The sequence below is a fragment of the Solea senegalensis genome, linkage group LG11 (assembly GCF_019176455.1).
Source record: "Solea senegalensis isolate Sse05_10M linkage group LG11, IFAPA_SoseM_1, whole genome shotgun sequence".
NCBI lineage: Eukaryota > Metazoa > Chordata > Actinopteri > Pleuronectiformes > Soleidae > Solea > Solea senegalensis.
In genome coordinates, this window is record NC_058031.1 from 60,807 (window position 1) to 81,372 (window position 20,566).

Consider the following 20,566-nt stretch of genomic DNA (forward strand, 5'->3'; position numbering starts at 1 on the left):
TTTAGTATTAACTTATTGGTCACCAGGGGGCACCGAAACTCCCGTCAAACGAATGTGACCGGGGGATCTTCTTCTATTCCTGAATACAAAAAAAGAAAAAAAGTAAAAATCATCAATGGTGGTCCGTGTACGTTTTGGCCGTCCGTTTTTTCGTTTAAACCAAATAACGAGAAAATGAAAAAAAACGCCGTTGTTTTCGTTTTTGTTATCAAAATCAAAAAATAAGAAAACCAAATTAAAATAAACGGTCCGATTTAGTTTGTTTTGACTATTTATTTTGCCCTTTTCCTTCTGAGGGACGAAGTGAAGGACAGGAAGTTATGTGACCCAAAAGTAAAAGCAAATACTTCAAAATAAAAGCCAAGAGGATAGTAGAGAAACAAATAATAGCCAGACAGACAGACAGACTGACAGATAGATAGATAGAGTGATGTTTACCCTCGCTACCAGAAGGTGGCAGCATGATAGTAACTGTATGCCTGGTTTGCTCATAGGCCTATAATTGTCCAGGTTATTGATAGAGATGTATTGAATGATATTCGTTTCATCTAGTATTTGTTGGTTTATGCGCACGACAGTGGCGTACTTCCATCATGTCTTTGGCTGTTTATGGGAGAAGGGTCTAACTGTCCAACTGCAGACACTCAGACCACTACACGACACGCCCCATCACACTACACGACACGCCTTCTCAACTCTGATTGGGTCACAGAAGAGACTGCGTCTGAAACGTGATGATGTTTACGTTGGCGATGAGGAAGGATGAAGAGAGAACCATAGAGTTTAAAAACAACACAAACAACACAAAACAACGTGTTCTACTTGCACAATGACGGAGGAAAAGGAAATAACGGATAAAGAGCACATTTTTATATTGAACACACAAGTTCTGTCAACAGTGTCATTTGATTTGATTAATTTCAGTTAGCCTGCAAATATTTAAGGATAGGCTTATCGGCAAATGCAATCCAGTTAATTACTACTTGATTCTGGATTAAACATTTAAATGCTGAAAGACCTTCATTTCCCCAGGATCCTTACATATTATGAAATGTGATGTTATTTCTGTTTGTTTAGAACCATGGATAAGTGTGACCATCAGACTATTCAACTCATGCCTTTGAGTATCAGACACTCACAAAAGGAAAACTAATGCTGGTGCCATTTCATCTATGTGTACTGTACTTCATGTGTATAGAATCTTTAGTCCATGTATATTTTTCACTCTTGTTGAGAATTCAGATTTTGAGAAAACGTTTCAAGATTACTGCATTTTTATAGATGCCCCTGATAATAATGATTGTTCTTTGAAGCTCTTCATTAAGAAGTAATGTAACACTTTGCCACTCAGACAGGGTTTAAAGAATGTATTGTTTTGTTTGCTTCTTGAAACTTATGAATCACTTTTCTCTATCGGTCTTTTAGGATACAGTGCCTACAAATGCCACCTTGACTGTGTGCAAAAAAAAACAATACATAGCAGGAGAAAAGGCACAAACAAAACAGCATAAAATAAATTAGAAAAGGTTAAATAGGGTAAAAAGAAGAAAGATTAAAGTATAAATTTAAATATAGGATTAGGTTAATTAATCAGACTCTTTTCTAAAAGCAGTTTACATGCAAAGCAAATACGGAGAAGAAAGAATATGCAGTTATTTCTTATGTTTTCATCAGTTGTTTTCATAATATATAATTTCATATTCATATAAATATGTTTAAAAGAAATCATAATGAAAGTGCAGTTTCATTTTATACCACAGGGTGTCAGTGTTTCTTCTGAAAATCAGAGGGATTTTAGACCAGTCACAGATTTTTAAAATAGATGGCTGTAAACCCAAATGCTGAAATTAATTAATTGGATTAAGTAGTGCTAACTCAATCAGTTTTTACCTCTACTACATTAAACATTTTGAGTGACAGCTAAATTAACATTCATCTGTATTCCAGGAGATTTGCTTGGTGGTTAAAAAAAATAAAATAATAATTAACGAAAACAAGTTGTTTTAAGTGTTTAGCCATTTTATTAGTGGTAAGACAATGAAGTCATCACCATCAGTGTTACACCAGAAGCTAATCATTTTTAGTTTGCAAATTATTTTCACTTTGGATCTTTTTTAAATGTATACACATAAATGACAGTGACCAGGTTATTTTCAATTTTTTTTTTCTTCTTTACACAAAAGGCAGATTCAAGAAGCTGCACAGAGACATAAATACAAAGCAGAAAAATAGTCGGCATAAAATACGTTGAAAAAGAAAGGTAGAAAGATAATAAAGAAGTAGAAAAATAAAGTAAAAAATAAATAAAAATAGGATTAGGTTTAATTCAGACTATTTCCTTAAAGCAGTTTTCATGCAAAGCAAATAGAAAAGAAAGAAAATGCAGTTCGTTATACATGACAATTACTCGAATAATCCATTACATTAAATTAAGCTATAAAACTATTTTGATAATGGGTTTGTCATTACTAAAAACAAGATTTATGATTGTTTTAGCTTCTTAAATGTGAATATTTTCTGGTTTCTTTGCTCCATAGAACAAATAAATCATTAAAACTGAATCATTTGAGAACATTATCTTTTCCAGGTTTGACAAACACTGATCAATATTTTTCTACATTTCATGGACCAAACGATTACTCCATTCATTGAGAAAAGTAATTGATTATAAATATATACATTAAAAATAGATTTAGGTATTTTTTCCATATAAATACCTATCTACATTTGTTTCTCTACTAACTGGCTGGCCTTTATTTTGAAGTATTTGCTTTTACCTTTGGGTTACCTGACTTCCTGTCCTTTAATTGAAGAAATTGTAGACTGGGACCCCAATGAATGCCCAATGCCTGATGTCTTGATTGCACATTAATAAGAAAAACTGGACGCATGACTAAAATATTTACCGTACTCTTTAAACCAGGTCAGGTTTTTGGCTTCTCCATAGGAAGTGCAATGATATACAGAGTAAAAAGAAGATATAATGGGTGTAGATGTAAAAGAAAAAATATACATTTATTTTAAAGTACAATCATTTTACAAAATGTACAGGTAACTGTCATTTGAGGCAGTGTACAAAACCATAACATAATAAATACCATTTTGAACATTTGTTTGTTTTTTCAACAAAAAAAAGCAAACTCCAAGAAATTATTTACATTTTTCCAAAACATTAATCCCGCCTCATTTTCTTTGCCTGCAGAGAAAGAAAGAGAAAATATTTTCATGAATATAAATGCCACCTTTCTGCATTCCCAAACGTTCAAAATCCCATTGCTGCAATGTAAACAGTTAAGTCACCTCTACATCATATTTGCAAGCTGAACTTGCACTTGTTGAGATCCAACACCTCTCCTTTCTTTTTTTCAGCCTTCCATCTTCTTCCACCTAGAATAAAAGATGACTCACTTTAATAACAAAAGTTAATTCAAAGAACAGAACAGACCTGTTTTACAGGTCCTGTATTTTACAGGTATAGAACTTCAAAGTGTCTTCACAGTTTGCTTAAAATCAGCTGGACTTTAACTGGTAACAAGAATGCACACGTTATACACATATTCTTTTAAAATGTTATATGTGTGGCTACATAACAACTGCAGCAATTACCATTTTATCTCCTCATAATTGTCCCCAAATTGAGAACTTTCTCAAATCCAAACTCAGTCTCTACAAATATCTTTGTCATTTAAAGCTAAATATCAGCTGATATGTTTATGAAATTGAAAGAGAAAAAGTATTTTAATAGCATGAAAATGATGAACATTTACAGATGTAGATAAACCATGAATCTCTGCAACCACATAAGCTTATCGTCACCTTTTGTGAAATGGACGTCCTGTTCATGCTGAATCGCTCTGCTCTCTTGTGTGTGGCCTTTCTGCTTTCAGTTGATGCCGGCATCTTGACATGTTCTGCTCTGTTCTGGGGTCTCTGCTAAATACAAAAGTGAAACATTTAAAATGAGAACTTTGCAAACAAATAATAGTTCTGCTGATGAGTTTACAAAGAAACAATGATCTGATTTGACATCTCTATCTGATTGTAGGTATTGGTTTATTTAGCAAATACAAAGTTCATGACAGCAAAGTATGTTCCCTGGCACTACAGTCAAGGTGGAGCCAGACCGGTTCCACATAGTCACAACACAAGCCAAATCCAGGGCTTTACCATACCAAATCAAACCATGATGGAAACACAGAAAGATAAACGCATCATATTGTATTTCACGTTCAAAGCACACATTTAGACACGAGATGAATTTTATGCAATTACGTCGAATAACCCCAGGTCACAGGTTAGTCAGGGGCTGTCCGGAAGCAGCTAACGGCAGAAACGACACCTGACGGTTATAACCGTAAAAACAAGCCAAGACACATACTGAACTTAAAAACATGTTCACTGCATAACACACTGTCCGACAGGAGATTTGTCTCACAAACATTTTTACTAAAGGAGGCAATGCTATTTTTACACGTTAGTGTTAGTATTAGTATTATTATTATTGTTATTCAGCCTTATAGCCTAATAACGGTCGCTCTCCAACAACATTAGCTAGCTATCGCAAACACGTTAACAATAAAGTAGTGCCCTAAAAGGAATCAAAAAACATGCAGTTTACCTTAACAAAAAAGCTGGAGTTTAACCGGTATAACGATACGAAGTAGTCATAAAGTTAATGCAGACTTAACTGAGACGTAAATATCGTCCCTCCACAAAGGATATACATTGAGCTGCTGTCCCATGTCCTGGATCAGTTTCGCCGCTTGTTCTCTGTAGGACAGCTCCTTGCCTGGATGAATTACGGTTCGTCGAGAAGGGCTGTTGTTCATTTGTTGGCGGGTGTAGTACCCAAGTAGGTCCAGCTGGTACTGTTATTGCTCCGGATGGAGAGCGCGAAAAGCACCTTCAATCTCACAGGAGGAGGGTCTGTTCGTCACAGGAACTTACGTCAAACTACATACCGGAAACTGAGGGGGCGGGGCCATCTTTGATTTCCGACAAAATGGGTCTGTTCTGCGTTGTGGACGCATTTTCTCAAAAGTGTGTTCACAGTCGCCGTGGCAACCGTTTTAACATTTAATTAGTTTGATCTGGAATAGCCTTTACAGTAGTTGTAGATATCTGTGACGTCATCCTTACTAGTCATAACTAGTTTTAGATAACTGCAATTCCAGTTCACATAAATGGCAAAAGTGACGCCATTTCCCTGAGGTTGCACAATAACTGAGCTCACTATTAAAGAAAATTCTCTTACCTACTACATAACCAGGTGAAGTCACATGATTCTCTACAGAAAGTGAAAACAACTACCTCCTGTTTAAAAAATAAAGGAAGCAAATGCAATAGAATTCAAAACTATTTATTTTAAATCCCATAAACATTAGAAACTGTGCAGAGAACCAAATCAGTAGGCAAACAGAATCCCCCGCCCAGAAAACCCCCAAACAGAACAAAGAATAACACATTATCCATTAAATCAAAAGTACAGTCAAATGAAGTGAATTATACCATTTACATTCAACTGAATAATTAACTGCTTTGTCTGTGATAAATACAGGCATTATAACTGTAGTTCAGCTTCCCTCGCTTGTCTTTATGCTAATCACCACTAATCCAGTTGCAGGTATGATGGAGAGGACATTTTAAACAATACACATGTTAGTGCAAGGGATGCTACATTAGTGTGGATTTCTGTTCTGTTGGGTCTTTCATTTAATTGTGACTAATAATAGTTCTAATTTAGATTTTTAATTGTTCTTGGAGACTTCAGATATCACACGACCCAAGTGATTCATGAAATATGAAGACGTTTAATTAAGAATATTATTTTTTTAGATTGTAAGATAACAGATTTGTTGAGACAAGATATCATCCCCCAAAACATCTGGAAGGCATTTTACTGTGAAGCAGCTGCAGATGTTGCTCTACTCACCAGCTAGAAACATTGAAGACTCAATAAATGGATTTCACTGCAGCTTGGAGGAGCAAACCAAAAAACTGTTGTAGAAGAGGGTATGATGGGTAACATTTTACAAATATATGACATCTACCACACACAAGAACCCATACCATGACTCTTATATAAAAAGCAGACAAATTAAAATGATTATTGAAATGAAATAGCTGCTAATGAGAACTGAAAAAAATGGTTCTCAAATAATGATTGACGAAATTATATCCACCGACATCAGTAAACAATTAAGAACTACTTGTTTGTTTTCCAAACCATTTAAATGATTCAGCTCATCCCCTTTGTCTTTGTATTTGATTCTATATTTAAATTCACAGGAATCCTGACATTTGTCATCTTCTTGGATCTCTGCTGTCCAGTCATGTAAATGGTTTTACAAAAAACAAACTTCTTAACAAATTTTTATTTAGTTATTTTGATGCAAAAAAAAGCAAACTCTAAAACATTATTTACACTTTTCCAAAACGTTCAGCCCTCTTCACTTTCTTTGCCTGCAGAGAAAGAAAGGGAAAACATTTTCATTAATACGCATAACACCTTTTTGCATGTAACTTGCAGTTCGATGAAAATATAGCAAAAAAATTGCAAAGATCAGTTAACTTACCTCAACATCAGCTTTGCCAGCTGAACCTGCACTTGTTAAGATCCCAAATCTCTCCTTCCTTTTTTTCAGCTTTTCATCCTCTTCCACCTAGAGTAACAAGAGGACTCACTTTAATAAAAGTGTATTCAAAGAATAAAAAGACACAGTGGTCTTTGCAGCTCCTGTATTCAACTTTCCTTGAAATCAGCGAGATTTTAGCTGTTAAACACAAGAACATGAACACAGAGCGCAGCACCAACAAATGTTCCATCCATCTTCCCAAGTGTTCACTTGACACACTTCAAACCTGACAGGTAACATACTAAGGGCAGCAGTATGTGTAATGCAGACTTTGATGTTGTTTGGATAAGAAATACAAGAAACAGGTACTACACTAATTCTTCATAAAATCAGACATAACTTGACTACATAATAATTGTAGCAACTAACAGTTCCATTTTATCTTGCTAATAACTAGCATGAAATTGCAACTTTCTCAAATTCAATCTCTACAAAAATCTTTGTATTTAAAAAGTTAAATAGGGGAAAAACTACTACTACTACAAATCTACAGAAAAATAACAAAAATTAAAATGTGTAGTTAAACCACGAATCTCTGAAAAGACATAAGCTCATCGTCACCTTCTGTGAAATGGATGAAACATTCATGCCGAATCGCTCTGCTCTCTTCTTCAGCTGGTCAATATCCACCTTTGCGAAAAACAAGATTATTCCACTTAACACTCTTATAAAATAAAATAAAAAGCCAATGAATGTGCCAATCATTTTTTTGAAACACTTACAGCCGCTTTACTGTTAGCCACAAGACCTGTTAGAGAGAAAGGTGAACCAAAATGTGGTGGTAGGATGAGACAGTGGGTACAAACATGGTAAAATGTAAAATATGATAATAGATCACAACATAGTTAGATTTCATCAGTTTAGAGGGACTACACACCTGGAGATGGACTGGCAGCATCTGTAGGTAAACCAAACCTGAAGAGAAGAACAGAACATACCCACAGAAGCTTTATATTCCCGTTTACTGTTTTACATAAAAGGATAAAACTAAGACACTCAGAACAGGATCCTATTGATGCTTTACCTTGCTGCGCGTACAGCCTTTTTGCTTTCAGCTGATGCAGGCACGCTGAAGCGTTCAGCTCTCTTCTGGAGTTTCTGCACAATAAAAGGGTAAACATTTAAAATCAGAACATGTATACTTGTCGACAGAAAATACAGAGACTGAAACACGAAGCATCATCTGCTGATGTTTTTGATTTTGAGTGTTCACAACTTTCTGCTGTTTTTTGTATATAAGTGTTTTTGAGAGCACATCTATCAGTTCTAGATGTGGCACTCATAGTGCAGAACTTTAAAATATAAAAAAAATGTCAATTACTTTTAAACTAAATTTGACATTACATTTACATTACATGTCATTTCGCAGACGCTTTTATCCAAAGCGACTTACAACAAGTGCATTTAAACATTTGGGTACAAATAAGAGCTAGAAGTAAGTAAGAGCTTCAAGTAAGCCAAACTATGAAGTGCTAGTCATAAGTGCGATGTATAAAGGTTTTTTTTATTGTTTTTTTTTGTCGTCGTCTTAGTCGACCAAATGTCAAATGAGTTCACACAATGCAGATTAAGCCAATCAGCTTCAAATTACTCTCTCCATTTCTCAGTATAGTGGTGCTTAGATTTTGTGTCACCTAGTAACATTCCCATGGTGTATATCAGAAGTGATTTGTTTCATGTCAAGACAGATGAGGGCAAAAGCAACACAACTGCAAAGTGGAGTATGACAGAAAAAACACAAAGAAATGCTCATGAAAAGTTTCAGAAGTGAAGTTTACTTCATACATACATCACTGGCAGATGCTGGAGGAGATATTTTCACCACTTTCTTTTCGGTAGGTCTGCAAAAAAGAACATGTAAAACATTTTAAATATGTAAAATAGAGAAATTGAGTGTTTGGCCACTTCAGTGAACAGGCCCCCCCACTGTCTCAGAGCAAAGAATGTTATTGAATATTACATGATTTGTAACCTAATTTTAAAACACTTATTGACTTTTTAATTATAAAAAGGGTAGTTGGAAAGATATTTCTCAGTGGGACGACAAATTCAGAGACTTGCAGTACAATTGTTTGTTAAAATGTAACATGAACAACAAACTCACGTTGGACTCTCAACAGACTCGGAATCCTTGTCATCCTTTACGCTATTATCAGTCTCGACTTTAGTGAATTCCTGAAAATAAAACAGATACTTTAATGACAGCTTCACAAAATGCTCTTATGATGTGTCAGGAGAAAAGTAAAGCTATACAACATGAAAAAAGAAAGCAAAATCAACAATCACTTTACCTCTGCATCCTCTGCCAGCACATCATCGACATCCACATCTTCTTCTGTTGTTTGGAATATGGGATAACGGGATTTCCCACAAGAATAAAAAGAAAAGGGGGCAGATGGACACATCAGTGGCATTATCACAATCGGTTTAAAAAAAATGGTGTGATTTAAACAGTAGGTCCATGTTTCCCCATCTTTACAAAAAAATTAATTATTTGAGAGTATTGAGGGCAGTTCATGCACTTTATGATTAAGACCTAATCACTCGGCTGTCTTTGCCATGTGTGAAGTGAATCCCAATGAGCCTCATGCAAGCCATCATCAGATCAGATCTGTTCTTAAGTGATGTGCATGAGAGATTTTAGGAGAACCAAAATTAACAAGAGTAAGAACCGCTGTCATGGAACACACCTTTACCTAAAAATGGCTATTTTCTCAAGGTAAACAGGGTTATAGTTTAGCTCTGTGGATCAGGATAGACAAGCCAAGTGTCATACACAAACTTGTAATGTTACATAAACACTCATGACAGACTGAGTAACTATTAGTAACTATTTAATTTATGTCAGAGAATAACGCCTTCACCTAGTGAGACGTTTTTCCTATTATCATTATCATTATTTATTTTAAAGTTTAGACACTTTCATTCCACTGTTGCCAAAAAGACTTATGAGGATCCTGAAAACAGGAGTTTGACCTCATAATGTATGACATTCGTCTTTTTTAATCATTTTCAAGAATAAACACTTTCTCAAAGATGAGGCAGAAACATATCGAAATATTAAATGTCAATAACTTGCTCTCTTAGTGCATGCACACTGAGAGACAGGAGGCATTCACCATATTTATGCATGTCATTTGCACTCTTTTTTTGTTAGAATTAAGAAGCAGTTGAAGCTGAATCGGACATGACGTGTTCCTACAAAAACACTGTACAAATAGAAAGAAAAATGTAGGATAAGAATGTACTATATGAGGCCCAGTGTGTAGTGTTTATGTCCTCACCATGTTCGTCCAGGTAGGCTTGCAGTCGAGCAATCAGGTCCCCTTTGTTTCCCTTGGTTTCCAGACCTCGGGCATCACACTCCTGCCTCAGTTCAGCAAGCTACAAAAACAAGAGAACCAGAAAAAATCTGTCAAACAACACAACCTGAGTCTGTCAAAGATTTCTTGGGACAGTGTTATTATTGATACAGCAGAATGTGTCTAAAGTAAATGCTACAAAGTCTCTACAAAGCCACACTATGATGCATTAACCACCAGAAAAATGTTTTGCGTTGTCTTCAGATTCACAATTATATATATATATGTATACTGTAATTTTTAGATAAATCTGATATTCAACTGATTATTCTGTTGAATAAGGATGATTCTGGTTGGCTGCTGCTACTGATCAGCTTCAGGCATAGGTGTGCTCTGATGTCCCTGAGAAATATCTGGCATGTTCACAGGCTTAGGGTTTTTGTAAAACAAATACATATATGTGGGAAGTGTTAGGACAGTTGAACCACATTGATGGACTATTTATTGTAAAAATCCAACTACTCAGCACAAAATTAATTATTAGACCTCATTTATGTCAAGAGGTGACTGGACTTGGCTCGAATTAAGTTGGAGACGTTTCACTTCCTTTGAATAATAAAACTTGCCTAGAGACGTTAAGTTGAATTCAGACCGTTCACCCCTCTGACCTAGTTTCAGGCTTTTCAGTTTATCGTGCGACTGTTAATGGTAATTTAAGCCACCACAGATGTTTGAAACTGTTATACGTAATGTCTGCCCTAATGAATTAAAATGTTGTGACTGTGTTTTTGATAACACATAAATATGTTGCGGTGCACTTCTAATTAATTAGTTTAAGATGTTTGTTTTTAATCCTTGTCCTTTTTGCAATCGAAACCGAGAAGTGACTTTCAAGTAACTTTTCAAATTTGACTTGAGTACATTTAACCCGTAATTTCACTTGTGCTTAGTACAATTTTGAAGTAGTAGTTCTTTTACTCAAATAAAACATGATATAACTCTTTCCACGTCTATTTCATGGTTAGTTTCGAACCACCCCAACAAGCTGATTTTAACGTAGCGCAGTTGAATGAACAACGTGAACGTGCGGCGATTGTTCGCCTTCACACGATTTACACTTCAAACTTTCCACTTATCCGTAACCTCTTTATTACATACAACAACTAACAACATTAAAAACACACTGTTCGCTAATAGACCCGTTTGAGCGACGTAATAAAACGTATATTTGAGTCTTTGCCCACCTTCAGCTTCTGTAGCTCCACCACTTCGGCCATCTTTCTTTGTATTTGTCGTACTTCCTCCAATCAAAGAAGAACCGCGCTCCTTGTTCTCTACACCGACGTCAAATCACAGCGCCGCTTGCAGGACTGACTGACACATTGCAGGCTTGTGTGGCTACAGCTGGATACTATTGGAGGCGAAAAAACACATGCCTGCCGCCAAAAAAAAGTATACGTGATTAATTACAATAGGTTACAATGACAGGGAGAATTCCACTGACACTTTTAAAACGTATAGTGGACATTAGGGGCTTGTCAAAATATTGATAAAGTGATATATCATCATCCTTCCCCATGCATTATCAATATCAATATTTTAATTAACAAAGTTTACAGTGGGATAATGGCGGAGAAAGCTATGTTAAGAGATGGCCCATCCACATTGTTGTGAGTAAATAGACATTGTGATGTATCGCTATATGACTGTCTTGCAATATATTTATTAAAATCGCTGTACCGTGATATTACTGGTATCGTGGACCATGTATTGCGTACCATATCGTACCTTGTGATTCCCACCCCTAATGTCCCCATTCCAAAGTCCCCTACCACAATAGACAGATGAAAGTGGGACATGCATTCATTCATTTTTCAGGGGGAAATGGCAGAAAAAAAGTGAGCATAAATGTCTAGAAAAAGCTTAATTTTTTGATACAAGAGTGGTTGAGATTGGAGTAGAAACAGAGGTAACTGAATTAAAACATAGCAAAACAGTGAGTTATAAAAACAAATAATTATGAAAAACGTCTCCTTCAAAACTGGGAAAGACATTCTGGTGCATGAACAGAAAGCCAAGTCCAACTCTAGTCTGATTAAGCATATACATGCGAGTAATTGGACTATGAATCTCATTATTCAGGTATGTTAGTCCAACTAAGATTAGCTTGATTTCAGTCAGACTAACATGTTTACAAGACATTGAAAAAAACAAAATATTGTCTTAGTCCGACTAAAATCAGACTTGTAACATGCATCTGATAATAACGTAACCTAAAGCATTGATTTCATATACACATGTTAGAGATGAAGGTGAGGAGAGTTAATCAGGTTCAACACAGCAGCAGCAGTAGGTGAAACAGGTCTGAGCCTGATTTTGCTGTGAATGCTGACATTGTTTAAAAAAAAGAGGTTTAAACAGTGTCACAGTTTGGCATATTCTGTGGACAGGACGACAAAGCCGGATGAATTTAGGGAGTCACAAGAGCCTCAATAATCCTCGTTGCATATTGCATTCCAATATGCAATAGCACAGTCGCTCAGAGCAGAATGTGTGAGCTATTGTTGCCGCGCAATAATTCTCCGTTCAACTTAGATTTTCAATATTTTTTCATTAAAAGAAATTTGCTTTTGAAGATAATAAACATGTTGAATTTTCCACAATGAGGATTAAATGCCAGACTATCCGGAGTAGCGACACAGAGTTCAGAGTAAATCCTCACATGATTAGGAATCATTTGAGAGGCAGTCTGAAATGGATCAGCAGAGATTTCGGTGACCGTTCATACTCCAGCTGAAAGCACATGCTCTGTGGCCTTTGGACCGAAAAAGAAAAAGGATACTGGAATATTCATGGTCTAAATACAGTTGTGTCTCAGGATAATTTAAACAATCTGATTCATTATTTATTCATCCCCACATTTATATTATTTAATTGGATGTTTCTTGTAACATAAGCAAGTAAAACAATGTGAAAGTAGTTGCAACAGTATGTTTCTTCTATAAGCATCATAGTTAAATTGTGTGTTTTACAAAGCGCTTTTCAAGTTTTGATGACCACAAAGCTGCTTTACACTACAGTTTTTCCATTTATCCATTCATACCATTCACTCATCCTTTCATATGTGCATCTTCCATACCTATTCACACACTACCAGCACAGCTGTCAGGAGCAACCTTGAGGTTCAGTGTCTTTCCTAGTGGAGCCAAGAATCAAACACACAACCTTCCAGTTGAAAGATGACTTGCTCTACCACTGAGCCACCATCACCCCAATCAGTAAAACAGCTGTAACATTTAAATGACCTCTTATTACCTAAATTTGAATGTAGGTATAAATTAGCATAAAATAATAACATGACTTATTTTACAGTTACATGCCATCACTGGTATATGATATAATCATACAGTAGCTATCAGTGTTATTATTTAAAATCAATATATCTTATTTAGTTTATACACATGTCTGTTGCCCAGCAAAAATGCTTATTTAATGTTATCCCCCCAACATTTCTGACCTGATTATCTGTTGCTTTACTGTATGAACAACTCTAATCTCTAAGACGTGCCTTTACTGTAAATACATATTCATTCCAGGTTGCCCTATATTTTCTGTGAAAGGGGGGGAAGGGATGCATTTCATCTGCTAATACACCACGTGAAGTCGAACCTCAGAGAGTTTATAAAGCAGCTCTTCTGTTGCTCTTTGCTCACAAACGGGGGATTTTTCACTCAGAGGAGACGTTCTGACAATGTGGACCCCTGCTGTTCTGCTGCTGCTGCTGCTGGCAGTGACGTCACACACTGTGGCAAGTAAGTGCACGTTTAAACTGAATATCAACTGGCAGGCGTAATGAAACAAAATAGACCCTAAATTGTTGAATTAAAAATGTGTCTCAACTCACATGGATGTAGTTTTAGAGCTAAGCCCAATGAGATGATGCACAGCAAACTTAACATCATTCTTAAAAAGCATAATCAGTCCAACAGTGCTATTTATCACACAATATTTATTTACTTAAATAAATCGGTAATGCTGCAATATAACCATTTCCATTAAAAGCAAATGTCCCGCATTGAAAATGAAAATGTAATTTCAGTAAAAGTACTCACTCAAAGGCTTTGTGAGCTTTGTAGGACAAACGTTAAAAGTGATGCATTCAAGTAGAAGATACATTTTGTATTTTGCAGTGATTTTACACTACCGTACCTACAGCCATAAGATTTCGTGTCTCTTAAATTACTATTTTACAACAAAATATTGTCACTTTATAGTAAATTTATATTGTTACATCTCTGCAAGGGGTTTTAACAATGTAATATAATGTGTCTGTCCATATTGTTGTGTCTGCATTATGCAGAAAGTAGTCAACAAGCATTTTTAAACACATAATTAAACATGATTTTGTTTTCTATTTTGTGTCTGTCTGAAAAGGTAGGGAAATCTAAATGGGACATTCCTGGTTAAATAAAAGTTGAATTAAAAAAAGCCTCAGTGGATTACAGCACGTCCATCAGAGACACTCGTGTGCAGGTTTTACATATCTGAGTCAAGTTTCAGACCCAGTTTCATGTTTTTTCTCATGATCTCTTTACTCAGTCATGCATGAATGTAAATGACATAGATCAAATGGATCAAAGTGCAGCTATATATCTCAGTCATTTCATATTTAATACAACATTTCACATACAGTACAAACAACAATAAACAACAAGAGACATTAGTGCACACTCTGCCTTTGGACAAGTGTTAAAAACATTAAATTTGAACCACACAAATGTACACGCACACACCCACAGACACACACACACACACACACATTCAGCTGAGCATCACATGAGTAGGATTGGAAGGATTTGAAATACATTTTGTAATCATTTGGACAACTCCGCTCACCTTTGCCTTTCATTAGATTAGTGAAAAAAAAAAGTTGCTGCAACTGCATAGGCAAAAATTTAAGACATTTTAAGAATGTTTACATTTTGGGTTCAAACATTGTAAAAAAATAAAAAGGAAAAGAAAAAAAGAGTGCTTTTTGAGCTGTATCCATTTTCTGTTTTCATACTTCAGAGCCTAAAAACCGTTTCACTCGCTATCCGTCATGGAACACCAAGATGTACCCAGTTTGGAAAGATGCAGACCCACGATACAGAGACTCCTGGAAAGGTACCTTCAGTATGTTCAAATAAAAGAGTGTGATTTCATGGCCGTCCCGCTGGATCACCAGGATGTCAGAATTAATGAATGTAATCAATGTTTTTAAGGTGAGGGAAAAATAAACATATGTGGAGATATGCACAGGATGTTTATCTGTCACCTCTTGCAGGTGGACGAGTGACCGTCAGTGTAGCAAATGATTCTCCAACTCTGACCGGAGCCAAAGTCACCTTCACCATCGACCTGGAGTTCCCACACAATCAGAAAGTGCAGCCTGACGGAGAAGTTGTTTGGGCTGAGGACTCATTTGCCAATGGTAAAACACCACAGACAGACAATGTGACACTGTCAGACAGTCAGTTTAAAGTCCTCATAGATAGACAGATAGATAGATAGATAGATAGATAGACTAACACTACTCTTCCTTCCACAGGAACAAAATACTATGAGTCTCGGCCAGTTTACCCAACACAGAACACAGACTGGGAGGCTGTTTTTCCTGATGGGACCCCGTTTGCAAAGGACCAGAAGCCAGGTTTCGTGTTTGTCTGGAAGACCTGGGGTGAGCGGAGCCGTCGACTCACATTAAAATTCATCTAAACTTCAGACGTCCTTTCTGAAGGTCAGAGAGTTTCTTCCAACACATGACGTGACCTGAAAAGTGACCTACAAACTGGATTATAATATAAATCCTATCACGTGATCAGTTTATATGCCACTTCACTTCATTTGCTCTGCATGCATATGTTTTATTAACAGGATGTTAAGAAACAAAGAAATATACATAATGATAATGTAAGGTACTATTTATCCATAATTTGATAAATGCTTTCATGTGAGACGTCCCACGCATTCAAGCTCCTGACCTGGAGCTGGAAACACGTATACTGTAGATGTTTGCAGTGATGAAGAGTCAGCAGTGCACTGTACCTCATCTGTGTCTCTGGACGCTCATTATACAGGTCAGTACTGGCAGGTGGCAGACGGACCCTCCTCCTCTCTGACCATTGGTACAGACAACATCCCGTTGGGCTCCTATACCATGGACATCGTCATCTACCACTACCGCAGCAAAGAGAGGTTCATCCCTCTGGGATATGCCTCCACTCAGTTCTCCATCACTGGTCAGTCAGGGACTGTGTGAATATTATTGTGGTGGGGAGGGAGGCGGTACAATGTGTTTTACTTGATGAAAACGTTCTCCAGGATTATTAATATTTTCTATGGATCCCTTCTTAACACATCTTCATCAACTCCTCAAGATGACACAACCCTGACTGTAAAATGCAGGCAGAATAAAACAGAGGCATACAGAAGCATGGCTGACAATACAGTATATTCACTCTCATGAGGCGCAGCTAAAATGAAGGATGTAGAGTTGCACAAAAGGAAGTAAAAATCTGATCTGCCTTATTTTCCTGTCTCCTCAGATCAAATCCCTTTCGCTGTCGCCTTGGACCAAATCGATGACACAGTGGCAGGAGACCTGCGTTTCATCCAGAACAGAGCAATAACCTTCACCGTCACCCTCCATGACCCCAGCCAGTACCTCAGTGATGCGGACGTCACCTTCAACTGGGACTTCGGAGACGACAGTGGCGCGCTCATATCCAGAGAGCTGACCGTCACTCACACCTACATCACCTCTGGCTCATTCAAGCCTCGGGTGGTGATCCAGGCAGTCATCCCGGATAAGACCTGCAATCCGCCAGTTGATCCCACGACCCAGACTCCTGGTCCACATCTTCATCAGGGAACCACAGGTAAACAGTACAAGTGAAAGGTGTAGTTTTGAGCAAAAAACACCAAAATGGCCACTCATGATCAACCTATATACCTGGAAAACTTTATTAAAGTCTGTTCTTAACATTTTCAGTTATGCTGCTCACAGACAGACCAACACTGACATTTAGTTAATGTCTGACAGGACAGTGTGGCAATGAACCAGCCTGCACCCTGAAAGTCAGGAAGCTAAATGGAACTCAACCATCATTCATCGGCTTAAAATGGCTGCAATGCAAGAGGCTCATTATAAATTATAAATTTGTATTTACAGTTTGGCCTTTTTTGTGGAATAAATGAAGTTTAAATGTGCTTCCACTGGTGAAATCTCTTGCCTTCAGGTCAGGTTAAGTCAGGTTAGATCTTCTCAACCTTGGTGGTTGTGAAGGAGAACACTTATTAGTCACTTTGGACTTTATTTTGGAGACGTTTTCCAAACATCATGTCGAAGGATGTTTTTGTTGCTTTGATTGTTTGTTACATTACATTACATTACATGTCATTTAGCAGACGCTTTTATCCAAAGCGACTTACAAAAGTGCATTTAAACATTTGGGTACAAATAAGAGCTAGAAGTAAGTAAGCGCTTCAAGTAGATTGACTATGAAGTGCAAGTCATAAGTGCGATGTACAAGTTTTTTTGTTTTTTTTTGTCTGTGTTTGTGATGGGCTGAATCTACAGGTTACATTAAATGTGGATCATGATAATGAGTTAGTTATTATCATGTTATAATGTTTGATTAAATGATAATATAGTGCATGTGTGTATGGCACCTATTATACATATATCCATTGTAATAAATTAATAATGTAACTGACTCACCCCTCTGCACACAGGGAAAGTGTCAGCACTGTCTGCTCTCTCTCTACTGGTTTCCACCAAGTCAACTAGTCTGAATGTCAATATGGCGTCCTCTGACACAGAGGAATACAACACTGAAGATGAGGCCTCCACGGCCTCCACCAGCCAACCTGTGCAGGAAACACCCACAGTGGCCAAGACTCCCTCCACCATTAACCATGACACACCAGTGGACACTGATGCAGGGACTGGGCTCACAGCAGGCAAGCTTTGTTTTAGTCCACATCTGTATGTAGGCTCACTGGTGGTCTCACACATACATCAACAGGAATGTGTCCTGTTAAAGTGAAAAATAATGGACTCACACCAGATGACTGGCTGTACTAGATAAGAAGAGCATCAGCCCATTTCCTGAAATGTAAATATGATGTAAATCTTTCAGGATGTACAACAAGCAGAGCTTGAATTTCACGATTGTGCTTTATGTTTTGAATTCTCATTTGCATGCTGAATGCCAGTGTCAACCCAAGTGTATCAGCGTATGAAAATGACTGGGTGTGGGGAGGAGGATTCAAAATTGAATTTAGTTTGTTTTATAATGAAGCAGCTGGACTCTCCTCACTCACCTTGTCAATTATAATGAAAATGTAACATATGAATTATATCATGTAGTGTTAACCACCTGTTGCTGTTTGTCATCGCCAGGTGTAAAGCAAACAGTGACCCTAACAAGCCAAGCTACAGTGGTGGGAGCTGCTAAAAGCGATGCCGATGGCGATTGTGTGATTTATCGTTATGGCTCCTTCTGCACTGGCATTGAAGTGTTTGGTGAGTTTCCTTTCATTAGTTCTATCAAAGTAAAACATGTCAGTGTCCATCCATAACTGCGTGACCCTTGTTTTATTGTGTTATTTTCAGAGGGCATTAGAACAGTAGAGATCACAAAAGTGGACAATGCTGTCACGGCAACATCGAAAATCGGCAAAAAGGTTGTGGATATCACCGTTACCTGCCAGGGAAGGTGAATTCACCTGTTATATACTCTACATTTTCATGAAACTCACAAAGTAGTTGATTGTATATTTTTTCAACCACCATATCATCTTCACATTTTTCCGCAGCTTTCCCAGGGAAGTGTGCAGTGTGATTCTGGATGCAGACTGCTTGAAACCAATTCACACAGTGTGCAACACGGTGGAGCCGTCACAGGAGTGTCAGCTGGTGCTGCGTCACTTCTTCAACTACTCTGGTGTCTACTGCATCAACGTGTCCATGTCCAATGATGTCAGTTTAGCCGTCACCAGTTCCAAATTCAACATTGGGATAAGTACGCCACATAACCTCTGGTTGCTTGTTTTGATAAAAATATCTCTGCCTTTGTCCTGCACACTGAGTGAAAACTTTAATCTATGCTTCAGGTCCTGGTGTTTCCTCCTCTGGCGCCATTGCCCTGTTGCTGGGATTCCTGGCTCTTGTTCTAGTCATAGGAATAGTGGCATATACCTACAAGTATGTTTTTGAGATGAAAGATATTATATTCTATGTTTCTGTGTAACATCCCATCTGTTATTCAAGCTTGAAGTTACTGTAAAAGGGGAAACACAACATTGAACTTCCTCTTCTTTCTGCTAAATGCATTTGTATATGGGGAAAATGTATATATGAGAGAGAAAAGCGACGCGGAGCAGATGAACACAGAACAAAATCTAACAAATCACTGAGTCATACACAGATACATAAATGATACATAAATTCAACATTTCAGCCATTAAACCCTCCTAAATGTTGAGGGTGGACCTTTAAAAGACACTCTGACATGTTTACCAGCTGCTCTCTAATGCTTTTCTACAGTTTGTTGCTGACTGAGCAGCTAGTGTTAAATCTTAGTTCTTGCTGAAAACAGCCGTATACTGCAGCTACAAGATCAGTGAGCAAGAACCTGAATGCTGAAGCTGTGGTACGGACATAATAATCAATGAGCTGAAACTCACTATAACGCTCTACAAAGCTGAAGAAACTCTCTGGAGGTTTATAACCACAAACGCATTTCACATTATCATGCAGCGTTCACCTGCATGATTACTTTTTTCACTTGTCTGTATTTTGTGCTTCACTCACCAGGCGTTTCAAGTCCTACCGAACTCTGAAGGAGGACCTGCTCGTGTCAGGTCAGCAGGTCAACGGGGATCAGCGCTGCTCTGCGCCATCCATCCTCTGCAACCTCCTGAAGAGACGAGAAGCTGTCGACATCTGCCCTCTGCTGCAGGACAAGCCGGTGTGAACCGTCGCCTCACACAAACACAATAAAACACCAAGCAGCATCAGATTTGCAGGTTACAGATACCTGGGATGCCTTTTTATACTTTTATAAAATACATGTTTTCTATTAAATTCGTAATGATACCTTTGACATATTGCAAAGTTTCATTTTTGTGAGTTGCAATAAAGAGCTTCAAATTGTGCAACACTGAGTTTAAATGTCATGTATTGCTGCATCAATATGACTGAGCTGTCTGAGATATAAAACAATAGATTTTCCATGTTTTTATAAAGCTGACTAACAAGATGACTCTTTCCTCTCTCAATCATGAGTTCAGTTACTTTTCCTGAATGTCAAAATATAGGTTTAGGTTGGATCATGATGGTATAACCATATCAAATATAGTCATTACATTATTACATTACATGTCATTTAGCAGACGCTTTTATCCAAAGCGACTTACAATGGAATTGAGTACAATCGGCGAGGGGTGGAATCAAACTTGCGACCATTGCGACCATGATGTTTTTCGCACATAGGGTACCGGTCTTAACCACTGAGCCACTCCACCCCCCCACAGGATGTACTGTACATCCTGTGTGAATGCCAGAAACCTAAATTTGAAGAA

General features: G+C 37.4%; 3 protein-coding genes across 9 annotated transcripts; 1 reads left to right on the top strand and 2 right to left on the bottom strand.

The window, feature by feature from the left end:
• Positions 1-2,894: 2,894 nt before the first annotated feature.
• On the bottom strand, positions 2,895-4,937 carry LOC122776698 (SAP domain-containing ribonucleoprotein-like). 6 transcript variants are annotated; one of them, XR_006361250.1, is made up of 4 exons: positions 4,619-4,937; positions 3,817-3,930; positions 3,301-3,387; positions 2,895-3,196 (listed from the first exon to the last, which is right to left on the bottom strand). XR_006361250.1 is itself a non-coding variant. In XM_044037354.1 (4 exons), the coding sequence occupies exons 1-4, from the start codon at positions 4,827-4,829 to the stop codon at positions 3,173-3,175; spliced, it is 366 nt and encodes a 121-aa protein (XP_043893289.1). In that variant the 5' UTR covers positions 4,830-4,937; the 3' UTR covers positions 2,895-3,172. The 6 variants fall into 6 exon arrangements, 2 of the variants coding, with proteins under 2 accessions (XP_043893289.1, XP_043893288.1); XR_006361249.1 differs by having other exon boundaries at positions 3,817-3,933; XR_006361248.1 differs by having other exon boundaries at positions 4,273-4,937.
• A 406-nt stretch (positions 4,938-5,343) lies between these two features.
• LOC122776626 (SAP domain containing ribonucleoprotein) lies at positions 5,344-11,263 on the bottom strand. The gene is made up of 11 exons (XM_044037244.1): positions 11,182-11,263; positions 9,920-10,019; positions 8,927-8,970; positions 8,740-8,810; positions 8,425-8,476; positions 7,660-7,733; positions 7,513-7,550; positions 7,358-7,383; positions 7,197-7,265; positions 6,576-6,662; positions 5,344-6,462 (listed from the first exon to the last, which is right to left on the bottom strand). The coding sequence occupies exons 1-11, from the start codon at positions 11,212-11,214 to the stop codon at positions 6,421-6,423; spliced, it is 636 nt and encodes a 211-aa protein (XP_043893179.1). The 5' UTR covers positions 11,215-11,263; the 3' UTR covers positions 5,344-6,420.
• Positions 11,264-13,661: 2,398 nt separating this feature from the next.
• On the top strand, positions 13,662-20,244 carry pmelb (premelanosome protein b). 2 transcript variants are annotated; one of them, XM_044039433.1, is made up of 12 exons: positions 13,662-13,749; positions 15,008-15,103; positions 15,264-15,410; positions 15,528-15,656; positions 16,057-16,218; positions 16,525-16,857; positions 17,714-17,941; positions 18,384-18,506; positions 18,597-18,699; positions 18,800-19,005; positions 19,097-19,187; positions 19,800-20,244. In XM_044039433.1, exons 1-12 carry the CDS (start codon positions 13,689-13,691, stop codon positions 19,957-19,959), a joined length of 1,839 nt encoding a protein of 612 aa, XP_043895368.1. In that variant the 5' UTR covers positions 13,662-13,688; the 3' UTR covers positions 19,960-20,244. The 2 variants fall into 2 exon arrangements, with proteins under 2 accessions (XP_043895368.1, XP_043895369.1); XM_044039434.1 differs by having other exon boundaries at positions 17,801-17,941.
• Positions 20,245-20,566: the final 322 nt, after the last annotated feature.